At 39.0% G+C, this 24275-nt stretch overlaps 1 protein-coding gene across 1 annotated transcript; it reads left to right on the forward strand.

Annotated features, from left to right (window-relative positions):
- The first annotated feature begins 319 nt into the window (after positions 1-319).
- On the forward strand, positions 320-24039 carry wsb1 (WD repeat and SOCS box containing 1). The gene is made up of 9 exons (XM_062067878.1): positions 320-699; positions 7466-7634; positions 10585-10868; positions 11852-11983; positions 12733-12833; positions 15596-15768; positions 17996-18109; positions 21896-22003; positions 22114-24039. The coding sequence occupies exons 1-9, from the start codon at positions 660-662 to the stop codon at positions 22274-22276; spliced, it is 1284 nt and encodes a 427-aa protein (XP_061923862.1). The 5' UTR covers positions 320-659; the 3' UTR covers positions 22277-24039.
- Positions 24040-24275: the final 236 nt, after the last annotated feature.

The raw sequence follows: 24275 nt of genomic DNA on the forward strand, positions 1-24275 counted from the left end.
TTAGCTAATCATGGGGAAGACCGATGAACTATCAAAAGCACAGGTGTCAAACTCAATGTGGTCCGGGAAAGCCTGGAATTAATATGCGTATTTTCTCACTAAATGTATTCAACTTTCCATTATGATAAAAAACAAACGTCAGTATAATCAGGTTTTAAAAGTGGCGGTATAGAATATAGTCAAAGAAAATCTATACAGTATATACTGTTACTGTATGTATTTTACATTGTATCACATCACACAAAAAAGTGGGCGTTAATAATGTTACTGTGGTAACGTGATGACGTAAACAAAACCCCGCCTACACATAGGACCCTCCCCCGAATGAAAACAGCTCGATTTACTGTTAGAGGAAGCCATTAAAATTGTACACTGTGATTTGAACTGCGGCACGTAAAACAGTTTAACTCGACAGAGTATTACCGACCGTGTACTATTGAAGTTCAGTTCATGATTCAAGAAAAGAAGATATCGTGAGATACAAGTGAAGGTTCTGCAAAGACTGTTTTTGCACATAGGACGCGCAGGGATCTTTTCTGACGATAGCAGACATTGAAAGTGGGGAAACGGCGCTGTCTACATCCGCACATCGCTCTACAATTAATCCGTGTTCTTCCGTCGGTGCTTGGCTTTACTTCTTGGCCTCTGCTTTTATTTAGATGGCAAGCTTCCCAGACAGTATATACGAAAATGATATAGGTAAGTACAATTCTACGTTTACTGTGGTTTTTAAGGCTCATGTCTCCCATGAAACATTCCACGCTAACCGACGGAGGGCTTCCGCAAATAGGCTATGATCATAGTGGAAGTGAGTCGTTAAGGTCGTCATTGTTTACTAGATAAGGTGTGTCGTTTTTATATGGTTTATTTAAACAAAAGCTGCGTTATTATTGACGTTTATTTTTTTTATTAAGTAGGACGCATTTACGTGGCATAGTGCCACACGTCCCACTTGGGACAATGCCGTGCGCCCATTGCTGCTCATGTGTTCACTTCGGTCGTCGATATAAAGTAATATAAAATAAAAATTGTTGTGTTTTAAAATATTTGTGTCGCAGTGTGTAACGTGTCCCTCACCCACACTGGTGTCAAGTGATTGCTCGCCTCATTTCCTGCGTAGACTACTCAAACGTTGATGTTCCATTGCAATTGTATTGACGATTGACCGAACAATTACGATACGATATATCTAGATTTTACACTTGACTCAGGTTGCGCTCATTTTTTATTTACAGTTTGCATGCTTTTGGCCGCGGTAGCTTCTTGTGTTAGAACTTTTTGGGACCTAACCCCCCAGTCCGATTGTCAAACGTCCTAGTACTTTGTGCCTTGATAAACCAATCTTTAAAAAAGAACACGTTTAGTAAAATTACATCTAATGTAAATTATAGATAAGAGTTTGATATGCTGTTGGCAAAATGCTCTGGAACCTGATACAGTCGGTTTGCTTATGTCAACAACCCGTCTATCAACTATTCCAAGTCTCAGTTCATGGGGTTACTACTTAAAATGTCCCACTTAAGTCGACGTCGTCAAAACATTTAAGACGAGAGGGGTCATTTCTTTTAAAATCGCAGTTGTAGTATTGTTGTAGTATTTATCATTATTGCCAAGCAGTGTAAAATGACTACAGCGAAATAACAATTGTCTAGTTCAGATGTCTCCAACCTTCATCAGTATTAGGCCCCGTTTACACTAAATATTGTTAGTGTATAAGGTTAAAGTTATCCAGGGTAAATCCCACTTAACCTTATCCATGTCCACACACAACAATTCCACCGTTTAAGACCCCCGCCGTCTGCCGGCGCAACGAGACCTAATACGCATGCGTGGAAAATGCGCACGTCGTAGTCATCTCCAGTTTTGCTTTGTGTGCAAGCTCTTAAATTGAACTTATCTGAACAATATCCAGTGTTGTGGTATTTCAATTAACTGGAATCGAGTGCGCTGTGGGGCCCTATTCTAGTGAATCACACCTGAGCCATCAAAAAATTAATCAAATCTTTAATAAACATGTAAAAGTACAATGTGACAAAGAACATTTTACATAAATCAATCTCGGGATATAGATATCTGGTCAGGACACTTCTCACTCTTTTGCCTTCACCTTCAATGTCCATTATAGGCTAGTGACTAACTGTCAAAAAGGGCTTTAGTTTTTGAGATACCCCTACCGGAGGTAGAACAAGATCTAACAATATTTTTCCTCATCTCTAAGGTCTCCCATATATGAAATGGGTTCTTAGGTTAAAATATTTTACTGCAAACATTGTTAAATTGATACATATTGTCATACACCCCAAACTTAAAAAAGAACAAAAATACAGCCTGGCCGTATGGGAGTTAAGCCATATAAACTCATGTAGATTAATAACACAAGCTCTGACAGCTTTGAGACTTGACATAATTGTGGTCAGGAAGTTGCTCTACCTATAAGAAAAAACTGGATTTACTTAAAGGAAATGGCCAAGTTTGGACTGTCTGGAAATCTAGATGAAGCTTTGCCTGTGGCAAGAAAATATGCCCTCCTTTATGGCCAAAAGAAAAAAGAGAATGGCTGTCCTTGTACAAACCTAGATGAGCTGAGGTACACACTAGCATCTACCACAGATTCTTCAGCAGCAAATCTACCCCCAACAGACGCCAGATTGTTTTGTTTGATGAACATTTGTTTGATTTGAAACAGTAATTTAATTTGTACTGTGTGAAGTTAAGTTATAGTTATAAAAAGATAATCCAAACTACAATCCTGTCACCTGTCTCCTTTGTGTGCTATTGCTGAGCTGTGTGCCTCATCCCCCGGTGATGTCAAACGGTACAGTACAATATATTGTTATGCAATGCAACATATTCTTTTATTTGGGACAGTTTATATATTTAGTGATGAATGATTATGCATACTATTTACATATTTGGCATTGCTGGATTCATCACAACCATGTGTCAATGTTTCACTTTCTTTCATTTGGGAGACCTCATACACTTAGTGATGTAACACACTGACTATACATGCTATATTCATATATTTGGTATCACTGGATTCAGCACAGCCCCATCTTTCCAAAAAGCCATGATGTGTGTGTTTATGACAATCCCTGGCAAAGCAACTACAAAGTAAATGAGAATATTCTGCATAGATATTCATTTTTTGTAAGTCCGCTTATTTTAGGCAAGTGTTCATAGGTCTCTATATGTTACACACATCAAGATATTCACATCCAGTTTTTTCTAATAGGTAAAGCAACTTCCTGACCACAATTATGCCAAGTTTCAAAGCTGTCAGAGTTTGTGTTATTAATCTACATAAGTTTATATGGCTTAACTCTCATACGGCCAGGCTGTATTTTTGTTCTTTTTTAAGTTTGGGGTGTATGACAATATGTATCAATTTAACAATGTTTGCAGTAAAATATTTTAACCTAAGAACCCATTTCATATATGGGAGACCTTAGAGATGAGGAAAAACATTGTTAGATTTTGTTCTACCTCCGGTAGGGGTATCTCAAATTTTGAGGGGCATTGTCACTGGCCTATTAGTTTTTGGTGACTTTAAATACTCTGGACCTAGACGTTGAGTCCGCGACATACATGGCGGACAATAACTGAGAGTCTGCTTTGCCAGTTCTAAAGCATTTGCCGTCTTCTGTAGTCTTCTTTCGACAGCCAGGTAATACAAAGCACACGCTACCTTTTTTCTCACAGCTGCGGGAGCTCGCATTCTCGTTGTCTCTTCTTCGACAAATGGACAAAGTTTTTCACTTAGTAGAATCACAGCTGACTCGGACATTCGAAAGTTCTCTTGCCGTCTGACAAGTGTTGTATCCCAAATAGCTGTAGTCGCTTCCGTTTAAGGCAGGGGTCGGCAACCTTTACCACTCAAAGAGCCATTTTGGAAAGTTTCACAAATTAAAGAAAACAATGGGAGCCACAAAAAAAATGTGAAAATTAAAAATGAAAAACACAGCATACAAAGCTTAAATTGATCTGCGCTATGTTAACCAGGGGTCTCTGACACACGCACCGGCACGCATCTTAATAAGGAAATTTAATGTTAGTGCGGCCCGCGACTTTTAATTGAATGGCGCTTGATAGCGTCTTTCTTGCCAACCCTCTCAATTTTCCGAGAGACTCCCAAATTTCAGGACGTGCTGGCACTGCTTTTAGCGCCCTCTACAGCCTGCCCAAACAGCGTACCTGCTTGGCCACATGTTGAATGTAGCTTTTGCTTGATCACGTAAGTGTCAGCAAGGCATACTTGTTCAACAGCCACACAGCTTACACTGACGGTAGTCGTACAAAAACAACTTTAACACTGTTACGTTACAAATATGCGCCACACTTTGAACCCACACCAAAAAAGAATGACAAACACATTTCTGGAGAACATCTGCACTGTAACAACATAAACACAACACAACAAATACCCAGAATCCCATGCAGCACTAACTCTTCCGCTCAACCGACGCACGGGGGTGGGGGGGGGTTGATGTGTGGGGGGGTTTGTTGGTAGCGGTGGTGTATAATGTAGACCGGAAGAGTTAGGGCTGAATGGGATTCTGGGTATTTGTTGTGTTGTGTTACGGTGCGGATGTTCTCCAGAAATGTTTTTGTCATTCTTTTTTGGTGTGGGTTCACAGTGTGGCGCATATTTGTAACGTAACAGTGTTAAAGTTAACTTTTTAACTTTAACTTATACGGCCACCGTCAGTGTAAGCTGTGTGGCTGTTGAACAAGTACGCCTTGCTGTCGCCTACATGTGCAAGTAAAAGCAACATATAACATGTGGCACGCTGTTTGTAAATGCTATAGAGGACAATTAATGCAGTGCCATTAGGGCACGCCCTTGATTGAGTAATTAGAGTGAAAATAGGATAATATTTACCCTGGGAGATTTCTAGGAGAGGCAGTCTGCTGGGAAAATCGGGGGGGGGGGGGTCGTTGGAAAACCTGGAGGGTCGGCAAGTATGCAGCTGAGCCGCATCAGAGTGGTCAAAGAGCCGCATGCGGCTCCGGAGCCGCGGGTTGCCGACCACTGGCTTAAGGTATTCATGTGTGATTTCCACAAGCGTCTGTACAGACGAAGGAGAAACACGGGCATGTCTGTATGACTCTCCTTCATATTTCCAGTGTAGTTAGCTCCGAGTTACAAAACCGCTTTATTATGAAGCTGGCTGTGGCGCGTTCTTTCTGACGTCACTTCCTCTCCGAACTTAGTTTGTAAACGATCAATGAGTCCATACAAAGCTAAGAGCCGCAGAGTCAAGAAATAGACTGCGCACTTACCCGTTTAAAAAATTATTCAAGGAGGGGGACCTTAAACGATAGTTTAGTGTGGCTGAAACGAGGCTTAGGCTAAATAATTATTTGTTTAAGGTTGTTAGTGTAGGCTTTAGTGTAGACATAGCCTTAGAGTAGTGGTTCTCAAACTTTTTTCACCAAGCACCACCTTTAAGAAAACTTGGCTCTCCAAGTACCACCGTAATGATCAAATCAATATACAGTAGCATACTAGGCCTAAGTATATATTCAAACAATGCAGTCCCATTATATTTGTGGCCACTGTAACATTACACACAGTTTAAACAGTAACACTGTGTTTGAATATAGGAAATAAAAGCTATTTACTTCAAGTGATTCTTTGGTGTACCACTCCTGCTACACGTACCACAGTGTTAGAGTCACCGAGATCTCAAATTGTGGCACGTAGACTGCATGTAGTAGTATGCCAAAGAAATACTTGGTTAAAGTACAGTGTTTTGTATCCTATATTCAAACAAAGTGTTACTGTTCAAACTCTGTCCAATGTTACAGTGGCGAAAAATATTAAATATACTTGTTAAATAAAACCACTGCCTTGTTTTTAATGAAAACTTAGGCATACTACGCTACTGTATTTTATTGTTGGTCGTTATGGTGGTACTTGGAGAGCCAAGTGTTCTTTGAGTTGGTACATGGTGGAAAAAAGTTTGAGAAATCGTACAGGTGTCAAACTCAAGGCCGGGGGGTCAGATTTGGCTCTCCACGTCAGTATTATATTTTCCTACTAAATATATATATTTTTTTCCATTTTGATAGAAAAAAAACATGCATTGCACGCTATTCCATATCTTTTAAACTTTAATATTATCTAATAATGCAACAAATATTGTACTATCATATATTTTTTGTTGAAATAAAAATATAATCTTCTTAATTTATGATTTTAGAGGAAGTTATCCATCAAGTTGTACACTGTACAAATGGGAATATATTTTACGGTAAAAAACTTGGCAGCTCAGTTGCCAGAATTTTACTGCAAAAAACTATTGTACCGTTTTTTCCATTTACAGTAATATGCTGTAAAAACTTTTTAAAATTTTAAAGCAAAATTGTGGCGACTAAGCGGCCAGGTATTTGCTGCAAAATATTCAATACATTTATATTCATAAATTATTCACGGTTACAAGTGACCCTTTGAAGGCAGCCATAACATCAATCTGGCCCTCAGTGAAAACAAGTTTGGCACCCCTATGATTGAGCTACTTAAAAAGAAAAAAGTAAGGAGATGGGAGCTATTATTTTTATTTTTATTTTTTGACTGCCAACTAGAGCTGTTTGATATTAGCTTTTTTACCTATAGCTGGAAAAAAAAACAATACTGTCCAGCACTTAATTTCCAATACCGACGGATATGTGCAGTAGTTCTTCCCTCAAACTAGAAATCACATTGCATGTAATGAATGAACACAATATGCTTCTTTTACTGTGATGCCACTGGATGCATTTTACAAATAAACACTAGTTTGCATAATTAGCACAATACTGTAATGTAAGTTATAGATTGCCATATTTTGCCTAAACCAAGAGCACTGTATACAATATACTTAATGATGTTTGCTGTATTACAATGGCTCCTTTACAATGACATTTCACAAACTTTGACTCAACAAATCGCTCCACCGCGCTCAACAGATGAGAACTTGTAAAAGTAACAATCTAGAGACAGAAATTACATTGTCTTTTGAATAAGATAAATTATATGAAGCCGTTTATTTTGTTTGTTTAATGAAAGAACAAGATAAAGATTATATAAATTATATTGTAGTGTCCCGACAGAGACGCAAATACACTGATGCTCTTTTAACACTCATGTTTTTATAGCTCTTAACTCTCAGTAGTAACCACACTTTCTGGTGCATTCACATAATTCTGAACATCAACATGTACAGCACAACCTGACAGTTACAGTTCTCTTTAATTACTTCTCTTTAGATCTAGCGATATATATCCATACATCCCCCCAAAATTTGATCTTTTAATATAGTGGTAGGGTAAACACTAATATTGACGCATGTCATCTCTATAGAAAGAGGTGACTTCTGCGTGATGGGATTTTTTAAGGATTATGCTGACTAAGCAAATGGCATGTAAAATGTTTTTGTAGGTCCGTTTCATTAATCGATTATCAATGCATTTGTGTTAATAGGTAAGGCTAAGTTCATTGGTGAACTCCTGGTGCCTGCGGCTCCTTTTGACCAGAAGTCGGGGCGTGAGGCGTGGACCGTAGCCTTTGCTCCCAATGGTTCTTACTTTGCTTGGTCTCAGGGGCATCGTATTGTCAAGCTTATTCCCTGGACAAAATGTCTGAAAAATTTGTAAGTATCACCTTAAAACATCAAACTTAAAGAGTGTTTCAACCATTTCCAGTCCAAATATAATACTTACATTGTAATTCACAAGTTTCATTTAGTAACAATTAAGTTTGATAAATGTAATTAGTCATTATAATTGGTTCACTTTCCACTGACACCAAATTTTTATTTAGTTAAAACATATAGAATCGGCGCCGCAACCACAGTGCAAACGTACTCTTTGGAATTTAGGGGTCAGTTGTTGTTGTTATTAAATTGTTAAAGATGAACTTGCTACGATATAGATTGTATTTTGCTTTCCTCCGTAATATACAATGTGTGAGATTGTTATGGCAACCCGCATATGGTGGCCACTTAGCGGTTTCTCTTGAGTGGTCGCTATAGGCAAGTTTGACTGTATTATACCGTATATATAGACTTAGACTTAGACAAACTTTAATGATCCACAAGGGAAATTGTTCAACACAGTAGCTCAGTTACAATGATGGAAAGTGTAAGGATGGAAAGGACAATGCAGGTATAAATAGACTAAAAAAGCTATTAAAAAATCTAACATATATACGAATATATACATATGTGTACAGAATAATTTATATACAGATATATTATATTATGTCTATAACATATATACAATATACACCAATGACCATGTACAATATTACAGTATACACAGTATATATGACAGCAGCAGCATAAAATAGAGAGTAGGTCCAGCAGGAAATAGAAGATAGACATTATAAACATTATAAACAAAGAGAAGTAGCTAACATGTCAGGTGTCAGGTAATAGGCAGATGTCATCTATTGTTGTATGGCAAGTGATTATACAGCTGGATGGAGTACGGAATGAAGGAGTTATTGAATCGCACCGTGCGGGAAGGAAGTTGAAGGAGCCTGTTGGAGTATGAGCTCCGCAGTGCCTTAATTGTCAGGTGGAGTGGGTGGGCAGGATTGTCCATGATGGCGAGCAGTTTGTCCAGTGTCCTCCTGTCCCTCACTGACACAAACGCCTCCAACTGCGTGCCAATAGTTTGGCCGGCTTTCCGGATCAGTTTATCAATCCGGTTTGAGTCCCTTTTGCTGGCGCTGCTCCCCCAACCAACCACTGCAAAGTACAGTGCTCTGGCCACAACAGACTGATAAAAGATCTCCAACAGCTTGCTGCACACATTAAAGGATCTAAGCTTCCTCAGGAAAAAGAGTCTGCTCATGCCCTTCTTGTAAACAGCTTTGCAGTTGTCCTTCCAGTCCAGTCTGCTGTTCAAGTGGACTCCCAGGTACTTGTACTGCTCCACTACTGCCACCTCCCGGCCCTGGATCTTGATGGGCTCCACCGGGGTCACTCTCTTCCTGAAGTCGATGACCAGCTCCTTGGTCTTGTCCACATTAAGGACCAGATGGTTCGCCTGAGACCACTCCACAAAGTCAGCGATCAGTGTCCTGTACTCCAATTCCCGTCCCTCTCCGATACACCCGACGACAGCAGAGTCGTCAAGAGTATTTCTGCAGGTGGCAGGACCTGGAACTATACTGGAAGTCTGAGGTGTACAGGGTGAACAGGAAAGGAGACAGAACGGTCCCCTGTGGAGCACCTACACCACTGACCACAGTATCTGACAGGGAGCTCCCCAGTCGCACAAACGCTGTCAGACAAGTAATCAGTGATCCAGGAGACAATGGATGAACTGACACCCATCCCGAGCAACTTGTCACTCATCAGAATTGGCTGAATGGTGTTAAAGGCACTATAGAAATCAAAAAACATGATCCTCACAGTGCCCTTCCCACCATCCAGGTGAGAGTGAGCATGATGCAGCAGGTAGATAACAGCATCGTCCACTCCTACATGGGGCTGATATGCAAACTGTAGAGGATCCAGGGAAGGAGCCACCAGTGGTCTCAGCTTATCCAGCACAAGTCTCTTGAGGACCTTCATGACCTGGGACGTCAGGGCAAGAGGTCTGAAGTCATTTGAGCCTGATGGGATGGGCTTCTTGGGCACCGGCACTATGCAGGATGTTTTCCATAGCACTGGTATCCGTTCTAGCTTCAGACTCAGGTTGAAGATGGAGTGCAGGATCCCAGTTAGCTGAGCAGCGCAAGTCTTCAGGACCCAGGGGTTGACTCGGTCAGGGCCTGCTGACTTAGCTGGATTTACTCTCTCCAGCTGCCATCTTACAAGTCCAGGTGTCAGACACACCGAGCTGGCTTTCTCAGTGGGGGTGGAAGTGGGGAAGGGGGGAAGAAACGGCTGTGGCAGGTAAAAGAGAAGGAGTTAGTGTGTTGAAGTTCAGGGGAGGTGTGAGAACAGGAGTAGTGGGGTGAGGGCCAGTAAGGGGTGCGTTGCTAAATCTATTGAAAAACAAATTCAGCTCGTTGGCTCTATTTACACCCCCATCCAGCAGTTTGGCTTTATTGTTGAAGCCTGTGATGGCCTTCATACCCTTCCAAACCTCACTAGTGTTGTTTTGTTGGAGTTTAGCTTTAAGCTTCCTTCTATAGGCATCTTTCCCTTGTTGAAGCTGAACTTTGAGCTGCCACTGAATCCTCTTCAACTCGTCCCGATCACCGGATCTGAAGGCTCACTTCTTTTTATTTAGCAGCACCTTTAGCTGGCTGGTGATCCAGGGCTTGTTATTTGGGTAACAGTGGACAGCTTTTTTAGGGATGATGGAGTCCTCACAGAAATTTATGTAGTCAGTGATGCAGTCTGTGAGGTTGTCAATATCTGTCCCGTGAGGCTTACAGAGTACTTCCCAGTCATAAATTTTTGGCCGTTAATCCTTGGATGGAAATTTTAATAATTACATTTCATAGATACTGTAAGTATAACAATGATTAGGAATCATTGCCTAAAACTGCTATGTATTTTTACACACGGCCAGAGAGGTATGTACTTTGATAATTACTACAATGCTATTTATCTCATTGAACATTTTTACTTTCTCATTCAGTTCTTTGGGCCAGGCTGGGGAAGGCACCAATGCTTTAAGCCCTCGACGCTTTTCCCGTCAGAACAGTGATGGAAGCCAGTTAATACAGACAGCTGGCGATCCCCGAGAGCACACAATTGACTGCGGCGACATTGTCTGGGGTTTGGCCTTCGGCTCATCTGTGCCTGAGAAGCAGAGCCGCTGTGTTAACATTGAATGGCACCGGTTCAAATTTGGCCAGGACCAGTTGTTGCTGGCAACTGGCCTCAACAATGGTCGCATTAAGATCTGGGACGTTTACACTGGTAAGAAAAACATTTAAATAATCATTTTACTCTTCAAAAAGCCCTTCTGATTATAATTTGCATTGTTAATGTCAGTAATACAGTGGAACCCATTTAAGTTGACTGTTTATCAACTGTCTGTCTACCAACCCATCATGTCCTGGTCCACCACTTTTTATCACTGAAGAGTGTCCCTCCTGGTCAACCACTTTTGTCAACATAAAATTTGAGCCCTAAAGGGACACTTTCTGTTAAAAAAAAATCTGTCTATGTCGACACGTGTTACAGTATTGTCAACTTCCTCACCATCGCTAAGCAGCGTGAAATGACAACAGCTTAACTCCTGTCTTTTTGCACAGCATTAAAAAAAAATGCATAATGACTTCCTTTTCGTTACAAATTAGTTTTAAAATAAAAACATGGCAATAGTTGTAACAGAATATACCCATTGAATTTTCTTTGGATTGTTAACCACCAGAAAAAAAGATATGCATGTGTATAAAAGCTTTATTGTTATTGTGGACAATACATACAATACAATTATTGCAGCATCTCTGTTCGATAATATAAAACTTGTGAAAACAGAAGAATCTAAATAAAATATGCACAGATGGAAGAAAACTGTCAACAAACTGCCATAGGTTCAGAAATGCTTTATTAATGCCAATTTTCCTTCTGTCTCTAGCCAAAGTCGCAAGCAATGGCTATTTTCTATTGTTAACCACCGTTTATGTTGACGTCAGTCAGCCAGAGGGCTGTAGAAATAAATGTGTTCCACTGTGTTAGCCTTTTTTTCTGATATGTTTATACTGTACATACTTGACTCCCATGCTTTTATAAAAAATAAAAAAAATAAAAACATTTTTTGAAAGCTACATCTTCTATACATTAAATTGCGTATTTGTATATGTTGGAGTAAAATGAAGTTATTCAATTATGAATTAATACAATTATTTGTCAACTGAGATGAGTGAGAATCATTGGCTTTGGATCCTGTTTTGCAGGAAAACTGTTGCTGAATCTGATGGATCATTCTGATGTAGTACGAGACTTGACCTTTGCTCCAGATGGCAGCCTCATGCTGGTCTCTGCATCCAGAGACAAAACCCTCCGTGTGTGGGACCTCAAGGATGACGGTATGTACTGCTGTAACTTGAACTACATTATTCTTTATTTGAGATGAGGTGACTGGACTTTCTTGGTTTAACACAAAAGTTTGACTAACGTGGCAGAAATGCAAGGGGGAAAAGTCATATCAGACTGGACAATAAAGGGAAATTACTGATTTATCCAAGTTTGAAGTCTTTTTGTCTGCCATAATGTTCATCATAATTTGGTTAGAAAAATGTTCACTTTGGAAGTTCGGGCGAACAAAAATCCTTGACTAGTGTAAACACAAAGCAGCCCGTGTGACTGCATGACATTTGCGCATGCACGTCTGTTCAGGGACCCATTTCGTCCACATTAAAAAAACATTATTTTTTTAATGTGAACGACTACATTAAAAGATGGGATGCAACAAAAAAATCGGAATTAAGTATCATACTCTGCAGTATGAACGTAGCTGAAGTCACATGTTTGGTGATCAACTACTTAACTTCCCTCAATAAAATACAAACTAGTTCATAACTTTATTTATTGTTATTTTTTTCAGTCGATTTTTCACACTGTTAAACATACCATTAGGTTTATTTTGTTTATTACATTTCATGACTGTTTATATTTATTTAAATTACATTTTATTTCAGCATGGAATCTGTCTTATTTTCCTCTGTATTCTTGACTACAATTCTGAGGTTCATTTAAAGCAACAGAATGATTTATTTATGTTGACATGGTATGAATTAGAATATATAAGAGCAAAATTATGTTTGCTTTTCTTTAGGTAACATGGTGAAAGTTTTGCGAGGTCATCAGAACTGGGTCTACTGCAGCGCCTTTTCCCCCGACTCATCCACTCTGTGTTCTGTTGGAACAGGCAAAGCTGTACGTATACAAGTTCCTCCAAATGTAGTTTGATTGAATTGATTTGCTATCTTATTTGTGGGCTACTGCCTATTAGTGGTTATGCTCAATGAACTTAGAAAGTTGAATTTGAAAAAAAACATCCTAGCACTATCTCTTTTTAACACAAGAAACGACTATGCTCTGAGTCATAAATGAAGTGACCTGCATCTAAATCTTGTTTGATTTTGTCTACTGTTGGGGAAATTAATTTTGTGTCCTGAAGTATGCAGAGCTTCAAACTAACTGTTTTTACTGCTGTTTAATATCTGGCGACACAATACCTCCATCCAATTTGGTTTCATTTGAAGTGTGGGAAACTGAAACGTATGGAGGTAGTTTAAACTAAAACCTGAAACAAACTCTGTTAAAATGCTTGCCTATGACTGACTGACTATGATTTTATAATATTAAGGTTCCATTTTTGTTAAAATTTGTTTAACAAAGAGTTCTTAGACTGGCCATTACAAACAATTGACTGCAATTCTAAATTGAACCAAATCAAAAATAGTAGTAGACATAGTGGTAGTTTTGACAGGCTTTGTGTCCCTACAGTGTGTGTGTCTTGCTCTCCCTGTCACAGGTGGTGGCAGAGCTCTGTGTGTGATTGATTTTGAGGGGAGCGCCGCGCTGACATTTTGCGCAGCCGGTGCAAACCAGGGATGCACATTGCCCAAAGGCCTGGCCAGGGGCAGCTTGGCACCTGACCCGCAAGGTCATTCTCTACGTAGGTGCTGCTCCATGTCTGTCTACCTCTGCTGTTGCAGTTCTTCTATTTATTTTATTAATTTCATCTAAAAAAAAAAAAATCATTAATTATTCCCTCTGTCCACCCTCTCACCACCACATATCTCCTAAATCCACTTCAACATCCCACCTTTTAATTCTAAATAGTAGGTTCACCATCTACACATGCTAGATTCTCATTTGGAGAGATGTTTTTTCTAATTGACTTCCATGCCACTTGCGTAAGCCTGAACACTTCAGAATTGGCAGCAACCAGGTCTTTTGTGATTACTGTGCAGTTTAGTGCTAAGGCTGTGTTCACAGTTGTGGGACCTGCGTGCATTTGATCCGGTAGGACCTGTGTACATTTGATCCGGTTTGCTTAGTGTTTACGTCGGCAAACCAAAGGTGTGTGAAGAGATTTGTAAACAAATGTACCTCCCAAGTTATGGCTGCCGTCTTTTCTTTATAATGAACTAACACCACATGAGCTGTCATCTTACAAAACTCTATTACAAATATAATTAATGCAAATAACAGTTTCAGTCAGATGTTTACATTACATCATAATAACATTGAGTGGTTCACTTTGAGCACCTAAACAAGCCGCTTGTAGCTGGTGAGTGCGTATGTAACTCGACAAAAGAGAAGTCGCGATGGCCTCGATTACTGTATTTTCATGGCCCACTAAAAATCGGGTAATAATAGTAGTGTTTGAAGGTAACATTAGCATAGTGGTGTTGCTGCTTCAGGCAAAAAACTAGCAGGGGCTGCGGTGGATATCAGGTAAACATTAAAACATTTTTTTTTTATCCTACCCTATTTGTGATCAAATGCAGATTTTCCAAACAATGGGTTAGTGTGATAGCATTCATACTTAACCAAGTACCCTGCAAAATGTAAGCATGACAAGTGTGAACACAGCCAAAGATAGACATACCTTGCACTTACATGAAGTGTGCGGTTTTTGACAGAAATTTTTCCCAGTGAGACTTTTAACGTATTTGTTTTTGCAATTGAGGTGTACTAATACATCAGATTAAACTTTTTTCTTAGATCTCTCCTTCAATATTCCTCATCCTTTTTAAAACTGACCAATTCTCATGCTTTTAATTAATTTAATTAAAATAATTAATTCAATCAGAATTAATTTCTAATGCAAAAAGAAGAAACCTAACATTTCAACTAACAAAAATAATGATTAAAAAAAATTATTTATATATATATATATATAGTAATTTTAAATTTTATTTAAAATTTTTATTTATTTATTTATATACCAGCAGTCTCAATTAGCCACACTTATCACGGAAAATGTCCAAAAAGACAAACGGGGCAGAAGTTGCATATTACATATTTGTATTATTAGAGATTTTCCCCAAGCAAAGACTAATAAATGCAGGTCATAGCTTGTTATTGAAAGGGGGAAAAAGTTGTATTGTCAACATCTTGTGGGTGGGTGGGTGTGTGTGTGTGTGTGTTTGCTTAATGCTTTTGCCAGAGGTGTCAACCCTTTGGCCATAAAATATTTTTTTCTCTTGCAGTATCTGTCTCTCTTCGTAGGCTTCTGCCGGAGGTGCGAGCCTATTGTAAACAGAGAGAACTAAAACTCTGAAAGGGGAAACCAGTGGAGTAACATTATGTTACCTTAAGTTACTACTTGTTTCATTTTCTCTTTGTTTGTTAAATGAATAGAAGTTATTTTGTAGCATATTGGATATTGATCAATGAAATGTATACAGTTAATGATATTTTAATTTCAAATGTTAGCCATTTTGTAGTCTGAAGAAGTGACTGTTATAAATGTATTGTAATTTGACATGTAGCCTTATTTTTTGTGTATTCTTGGTTCTAAGTTAGTTGTACATTATTACTAACCATAAATGAATAATCTTGATTCCATTCTAATTTAATTGTTAATCTATGTGTGTGCAGACAGTAGAGTTAGGGGCAAAGTAGTACGTCAATACTGTTTTTATCATTCCATGTATTTGAACAGTCTTTTCTTCATGTTGCAGGTGTTCTTATGGAACATGGATAAATACACGTTGATCAGAAAGTTGGAGGGGCACCACAATGATGTGGTGTGTTGTGAGTTTTCACCAGATGGGGCACTTTTGGCCACTGCCTCCTATGACACCCGGGTCATTGTGTGGGACCACCACAAGGCCACCATCCTTCTAGAGCTGGGGTAAGACATATATTCCATAATTTATGACAATAGTTAACTCCGGTGGTTCTCAAACTTTTTTGGCCAAGTACCACCTTGGAAAACACTGGGTTTTCCAGCTAATAACCAACCATAATTACCAACATTAAAATACAAGTTGAGTTGTTGGTTCAAAGCTAATGAGGACGTTTATTTTTGATCGGTGTGTATTTTCTGATGTACATTGTGCCTGCGGGAGTGTATTAGAGAGCCACATGGTGACTTAACACTGCATAAATGTGTAGCAGCACAGTGCATCAAATTATACTTTGAAGCAATAAAAGCATTTTTTATTTTAAGTTCATGAGCTGGCGTATGTTGAGAACTATATTTAGACGTATTATTTCGGTTGATTTCGTCAGGAAAACCAGCGTCCGAACGACTGCAATTGAATGCATCTGGGTACAGCCGCACACATCATTGGTAGCAAAGATGACACCTCTCCTTTATATGGCCATACTCACTCTTTACATGGCACAGACTAGTGGTACTTGTACCACAGTTTGAGAATTACTGGTTTACACTGTTAGATGAGTTGCAGGAATGTTTTACATGTGAACAAACACAACCATTTAATATTTTGAAGCATGCATTGAATTTTAAACGAAGACCACACATTGGCCTAATATTATATGCTTGTCGTACATACCCATTTTAAGTCGACACCCCTTGGACTGGCTCACTCACGTTAACAAAAGCGGTTGTCGAAGTAACCAAAAATAGCCATTACAGTCCTTGCACATTTAGAGACATAAGAAAAATGGGTGACAATGAAGGGTTTTTGAAGTGACAACAGTTTAGTTGCTGTGGTGGAGTCCAGGTTCATACTACCACAGTATTATGTTGAAATGTACTTTGCATTGAACATGTACACTGTCTGGTTACAAGATGTGCTGTAATGAGACGGTAATAGTGTTACTCTTGTGCACTGAACAGTAAGTCACAGTGTGCATGTTTTAATACTCTGTAACTAGACAGTAATAATGTTACTGTTGGGTAACATTGCTTCCTGCATATTATAAAGTTAACAATACTACTACACATTAACATAAACTGCCCCATTTTTCATTGAAGTAACCCCTTTTCTTAAAATGTATATTGACATAAGTAACCGTGATCATCGCCTCTACTCAAGCGAGCACGTTTTAGTGATAAAATGAGCTCTACAGGACCAGGACTTGAGTTGCTCGATACTGATGTATAGTCAACATAAACAGGACGATTTAAACGGGCTCCACTGTACCGTCCTATCGACTTCTTCTGCTATAGAAAATGACTTTTAGTCAGATGTAAAACACTGTATAGTTAATGCTCTTTTAAAAACTGAAATATGCGCATGTGACATTTTTTATTACATTCAATTCCCCACTAACCTATTACCATTATCAAACTTGGTAAAGTGCTTCAGGGCACTCGCATACACAAATCTCTGAAAATTGAACAAGCTGTGCCTTTAGTCTAAACCTCTTGTCAAGAAGGGTAAATTGGGTAATTGCTGAAATACTGACTCAATTGTTCCATCATCTTAAAACTTGGATGGCTACATAATGTGTTTTTAACATCCTCCCAAACAGTTGAAGCCCAACCCGTAGAGGGTCATCACAAATACCAAAAACACATTTTCCTCAAAAACACTGTTTGACACACCTCACCATAAAAAGTGAACAACAGCAGACACATTAATTATTGAACTGGAATGTTCTAGTTGACATTACAACAAAAGTAAATCAACGTTAACCGCGCTTGTTCTTTATCAGCAAGGGTTGAATCGAGACGACTGGACTGTTCTTGTTTGCTGAAGATATTTCCCCTTTCACCCAAAAGGTTTCTTCTGTTCTAAACTGGTAAAGATAGAAGTGGAATGACTGGAATGCCTGCTCTAAACTGGAGAAGCAAACAAGAGTCCAGTTGCTTTGATAGAACACTTGCTGTTTAGCAATATTCTGGATAACTAAGAATCTACACTTCCTTATTTGCTTCTTGTTAACATGAACAAATATTCTCAATAATCAGAAGCACAAATAAAGTTCGTAGAACATCACAATCTTCCTAATAAATGGGGATGTTGTCATGAGAGAGTCTTTTGTTCTATTTGTGAACTCCACAGCTCTGTTGCAACGTGTGCACTTTTAAGACAAGGCTCTTTTTAAAACTTTACGAATGAATGTTGTTGTTCCTTATTGTGTTAATCAAACTCATCTTTTTCCAGCCACCTCTTTCCTCCTCCATCACTGATTTTTGCTGGGGGTTCAAACGACCGCTGGGTACGCTCTGTGAGCTTCTGCCCTGATGGCCGCCACATTGCGAGCATTGCTGATGACCGGTAAGTTGTCCATCATCAAGCATCCCAGTTACTGTGATGGAAATTCCATCTCTATTTTTGCTCAGCTCTTTTGGCTACTAAATGGCTCCTCAGATTTTTGTAGTTGTTGCTTTATTTGAAAATTGATTGATTTATATATTTTTTCTTTCCTCCTTGTACATATCAACCAATTGTTTTACATTTTCATAAAAACTTTGGACATTATCTGGAATGTAAACACATGACAATTGAACAAATTAGATTGAACTGAATCGTAAATGTCAATGTAGTCTTTTTGTTTATTGTTCGTACGACATTATTCAAAGGGAACTTATTGGGCGGAATCAGCTTTTCTTGCCTATTGGTATCTGTTTTTGTGTATTTGGGATCTGTGTGAGTCCCGAGGGTTTGAAATCAATCCATGGAGGCAATGAGGAGATATTTATTAAATTATCTTGCCTTAGTTCCTTGAGTCATTTGGAATTTGCACAACTTGTGGAGTTTTCCCAATTGTGATGGCTCCGTGTGTGGTGGAGGTTTGCGTTGGTCCGCCGTTTTGGTCCGACGCCGTGGTCAATGGGCTCCTTCTTTTTCTTCGTGCTCTTGTTGTGGGGGGGACTGTCTCGCGCCTGGGTCATTCGCTGTTGTCATTTCTAATACAAAGTAGCGCATAGTTCAAACTTGTATCTGTCAGTAGACTCGCTATGGAAGTGCTAAAAACTACAAAATGGCTGACGGGGAGAAGACGTTGTCGAAGTGGAGTCCACAAAACTGCCCTTCCTGAAGAGACGGTCAGAAAGCGGCTTAAAACGGTCTGAAAACATAATCTATGCAAAGTTTTTGACCAAAGAACCACCATTACATGTTGCATACACCACAATGAAGTGTTTTGAATGTAGAAAAAAATAAATATAAATTTACAGGATATAAAGAGAGAAAAAAAAAACATTTTTTTATAGATTTCTTGTCAAAATATGTGTAAAATATTTTTTAATGTAAAATATGGTATGTCAAATGTTTATTATTTATATGCTCAACATGGAACAGTTTGTTTTTGTATCTTGTAGTTTGTTTTTGTAGCAAAGACCCATCTCAATTAGACAAAATGTCCCATTTAATCTTGGATTACATTTATTGTACATTTCCAACAGCTCACACTGAAACATCAAAAACATTGCACAACAAAATATAAAATCTACAAAGTAAAAGACAGAGCAGCAAAAAGCTTACAATTGTTGCTAGTCTTTAATAAAGATTGACTTTCAGAAACACAATGTGCCTCCGCTTTTGTTTCCTGCTGTTCATTTTCCTCACCTTTTCAACGTGCAGTTTCTAATTCTGTAGCAACATTCTTACTCTCTTGTCGTCCTCCCCCCTGTTGGTGAACTCACAGCTGAGTTGTGTGTCTAACGCCCCCTGCCCTCTTTTTTTCGGTATTGACGCATACAGTACCACACATTTTGACCAATCACGTGCTGCTTTAACAGAAAAAAGGATAAGGGGGAAACATGGCTTATTCACTTCAAAGAGCCGGACGCTCGCAAAACGACCCATCAGTTCTGTTTTTCTACTTAAAAGTTTGTTTCTTATGTCACTCTTTTTTTATTGTTTGTGGCGCATTAATGTCCCGTGACCCAGTTAATGTTTATCAGCAACCAGAAATGGCTCCAGACAAACATTTGAGTAAGATCAGTGAAGAAACAAAAACAGCTTTACCTATGATTGAAAAAATACAATCAAAACTAATATGGGTGGGGTTTGTAAAGTCAGACTGAATAAACCAAATAATAAAGCTATTTTTGGGTTAGGTTGTGTTTGTTTCACAGTCCAGTAATTCTCATTAAGAACCCTGATTGTTATTATCCTGTGCTTTGATATATGTCCAAGGTTGCTGCTTCTCTTAGCTGTAACGTGATTCAGAGATAGTACTTTACAGCACGCAGACAAAAACATAAACCAATGGTTTTAGTACGACACTTTGCACACCTTGTTCAAGTTAGTCCTGTCAACAAAGCTTGTATTTGGTTCCCTACAGTGCTTCCATGTAACCTCAATACGCAGCAGAAAAGCTCTTCTGTTTGTTGTTATTACAGTCGGAGTCATGACTCTTAAATGGGACTTGAGCGCACAGAGCAGCTACAGTGAGCGGCTTTGTTTGGATAGGTCACATGGCTGTCACAAGGTTACTATTTGTCAAGAGGACTGCTGGCTGACCAAGCACTGAACTGTTGTTAGAGTGTAAAGAAGGGGAAGTTACACAAAATAAAGAAAAAAAGTGAATTTAATGCTATTTTCCTGGCAGATTACTCCAGGTCATAAATTTCAAGTCATCTGATGATTTCAGTAGAATTATTACATGTGTGCTAGAAAACTAAAAGGAGGAACAACCAACAAAGACAGGCTTTTACACTGCAGGTCCATTCATCCATCCATTTTCTACCGCTTGTCCCTTTTCGGGGTCGCGGGGGGTGCTGGAGCCTATCTCAGCTGCGGTAGGCGGTACACCCTGGACAAGTATTACTGCCCAATTCCGATAAAGTGCTTTTTGACTACTTGATTTGATTGTTTTTAAATCACTCATGATGGGCATTAATTAGGGCCGTTAAACATTAATTTAAAGTGTTCTTTTCCCAGAGTGGAGTGATTATACAATGTACAATATACTACGTACATCTTCAATGAGTTTTAAAGACCACAATTTGAAACAGTAGTATCTCTTTTTTGTGGGATTAGGTTTTCGCTTAAAAAAACAGTCCTTGGTTATCGCCAACGTCATGCCTAACAAAGTCCAACGGCCCGTGAGATATCTGGTATCTGACCAGAGCCTTAAACAGATCCAATAAACAATGGGCACTCCTCTCCCTCACTAGCAGACAGTAACACATTTTTTGTGTAGTTTAAGTTGTAGAATAGAGCTCAAATTTGGAGTGCCATCTCCAGGTTGGGGAGGAGATGTTTCCCTAAGTGGAGGAGTTAAGGTACCTTGGGTTCTTGTTCACAAGTGTGTGAAGAGTGGATCGTCAGATTTGTAGGCGGATCGGTGCGGCATCTGCAGTGATGCGGACTGTGTATCGGTCAGTCGTGGTGAAGAAGGAGCTGAGTTGGAATGCAAAGCTCTCATTTTACCGGTGTGACCGAAAGGACAGAATAACGCGTACAAGAAGCCGGAATTAGTTGCTTCCGTCAGGTGGCGGGGCTCTCCTTTTAGAGATAGGGTGTGAAGCTCTGTCATTCGGGAACCAGAGGGAAGACCCAGGACACATTGCTGAGAGTATTGTCTCCCAAATGAGCTGGGGACAGGGATTTCTAGGCCTCTCTGCTTTGGCTGCTGCCCCCGTGACCCGACCTCGGATAAGCGGAAGAAGATAGATGGATATATTGTTAATCTTCAATTCTAGTCTAGCCATTAGAACAAAATAATCTGGAAGGACTTTGCCCTTTTAGAAAAGGAGATACAAACAGTATATTACGGACAATCTGAGCAGAAATTGATACAATTATAGCGTTGAAAGACCATGCGAGATTTGTGTAGAAATAGAACTAAATGACGTTGCGTACAAGACGTTGTTCCGCTTATGGAGTGCCCTAACAAAGAATCCCACGCGTTGGCGAGTCAGTTTTGTCCTGTTAATACACTGTGAGAGTCCAACTATGTTCGTAATACTTTGTCTGTCTACCCTTCACTTGAATCTGGTTACTTTTATTTCACCACCCCTTCCAGACTTCCATACATCATGGCACACTCCAACCACCACTTATTCACCCTCTGATTATTGTGATGATTGTGTTTCCTCCCTCTCTACTTAGACTTGTCCGTTTTTGGAGTATTGAAGAAAGAGCTCCACAGGCTATCGCCTCTTTGTCGAACGGCCTTTGCTGTGCCTTTTCTCCCGAAGGGAGTGTCCTTGCTGCTGGGTAAGCCGTGTGGGCCACATCTCCACTTTCCCTTTTGACTGACACACATTCTTTGCTAATGGTAGATTACATTTTTTGCCGTTCTCAAAACATTTTCATGGACTTTGCAGGACTCGGGACGGCAGTGTGCACTTATGGGAGTGTCCTCGTAGCACTGCCACGCTGCAGCACTTGTGCAGGATGGCGCTCCGGCGGGTGATTACCACGCAGCAGGTGGAGTCTTTGGCCATTCCCACACCGCTTCGTGACTATTTGTCTTACAAAATCATCTAATTGTTTGTTAGCAATTGCTGGGCCCCCTGCATCACAGAAAAACACGTCACTTTGTCAGTGTATTGTTTTTTTAATTACCTCTTTTTGTAAGATTTATGAAGCCTATAAATAATAATTTGATTTTAATCATGCTCAAATGCCCAGCACACTGTCACAGATGTTATTTTGTATATATTTATTTTTGTAATTGTAAAAATGATGGTGTGCTGGGGTTGCGCAATCAATTTCCCGAGGTCAACTTTCTTTTCTCCTCTTGTCTTAAAATGTCTTTATCAATCACCTTTCAAGTATTCATCTCTTTAGGCTTTTTCTGAGACTATAATTCATACAGTACACACACTTGAACAGTCTTAATATTTTCCTCTGACTTGAAATGGCTGTTGCACTTAAGTACAAAGAGCCTTTTTGGTAATCAGTTTTTTGTTTATTTCCCTTATCTGTGAGATGATGTGAGCGAGTTTTATTTTAGCTTTATGTTTGGAAATGTCCCCGTAGATATTTTAAAGCGGTATTTAGGCCACCACGGCACTGTCACTTTTTCCTTTTAATGTTGATTAGCACATGGCATTGCAGAACATGTGGCAGATCATTCAGCAGTTTGGTTGTACAAATGTATTATATAGGATCAGTCAAGTTTTGAAACACTTCTGCATCCTGTGGAATGAGAAAGTATATTCAAATTTGTGGCTGGTACTGTGAATTTGATTAGATCATATCAGTAAACCCAAGCCACTTTGGAAATGTGGCCTGTGTTCATGCCTCCTCCACTGTGAATCAACCTTTGTTGCTTTCTGTTGTGGTGTATTACATGACTCATGATAGTAGCATACATTCTTTGAAGATATTGGCTACAAGAATTGCCTTCAAAGTAACGTGGATGCATACAACTTGCTGCTTTAATACGAGTGTGTGCAGAGACTGTTGCGAGGAAAACAAATGTTTTTCTTTTCTTCATGTGTCAACTATGGCCCAACATAAACACTAAATTTGTTTCTGCAAGGAACAAAAAAGTCAGCCAGATCATCTCCATGTCTTTAGTTTAATCTGTCATCTAGCCATAATGTGAACCCTTTTGACTGACTGTTGCTTAAATGTTTTTGCATGTATTTTTTTTTTGTCGTCGTTGCCTTTTGCGGCACCATTATTGTTGTTATTATAATGATGTATTGGCACCAGTGTTTGATGTCCTCACGAAAGCAAAGCAGTTAACATGCGCAAGTGCTCAATTGTATACAACTTTTATAGGCAATGAGGTATGTAATATAACTTTAATCAAGCTTTTTCACTCAATGTGAACTTTTAAATGTTTGTATTTTCTTTATAAATGTGAAATTATATAAGGAAGTAATATACTTAATACTGTTGAAGCTCAAACCGGACATTTTAGTGATACTAAATGCAATCATTTTGGGTTTTTTGGACTACGAAATAAAAGACCTGGAAGCCAAAGAGTAATTACAATTCCTACTCTGCTGAAAGTGCCCCCACTTACCACGATCCACAATAATGTTTTAAGATGCTGCATTCTCCCATTGTGGGCTGGTGTACACAAGAGGATGTGAAAAGGATAAAAGTGTGTTTTTGTAGAGCTCTAACATTCTTCAGGGCAATAAGTTCTCAGCAACATCTAACATATTTGAGTACTTTGGAGCGAGACGTCTCAGTTCAATGCAGTATGAATCACTGGTTATCAAGTTTGAATGTAATTTCCTGTCATTTTATGATACATTTTTTTTGTTTCAATAAAGGCTTTTTGACAATAAATCTAATTGACACTTGTCTTATTCCATGCATTTTCATTTGTATTTGCCAACATTACATCAGTTATTCCCAAACTATGGTAGTAGTACACAGGCTTGATCTAGTAGTACGCCAAAGAATCACTTGATTAAAATAGTGTTTAATTTTCCTATATTTAAACACAGTGTTTCTTTTCAAACTGTCTAATTTTACAGTGGCCAAAAATATTAAATATACTTGTTAGATAAAACCGCTTGCC

This window comes from Entelurus aequoreus, linkage group LG13, assembly GCF_033978785.1.
Source record: "Entelurus aequoreus isolate RoL-2023_Sb linkage group LG13, RoL_Eaeq_v1.1, whole genome shotgun sequence".
Lineage (NCBI taxonomy): Eukaryota > Metazoa > Chordata > Actinopteri > Syngnathiformes > Syngnathidae > Entelurus > Entelurus aequoreus.

Excerpts from the sequence above, each read along its gene's own strand:
- wsb1 (XM_062067878.1), top strand. The coding sequence starts at position 660 with ATGGCAAGCTTCCCAGACAGTATATACGAAAATGATATAG. Across the intron at positions 12,834-15,595 it reads CTGTTGGAACAGGCAAAGCT|GTGTTCTTATGGAACATGGA; the intron begins GTACGTATACAA and ends TTCATGTTGCAG. Across the intron at positions 18,110-21,895 it reads GCGAGCATTGCTGATGACCG|ACTTGTCCGTTTTTGGAGTA; the intron begins GTAAGTTGTCCA and ends CTCTCTACTTAG.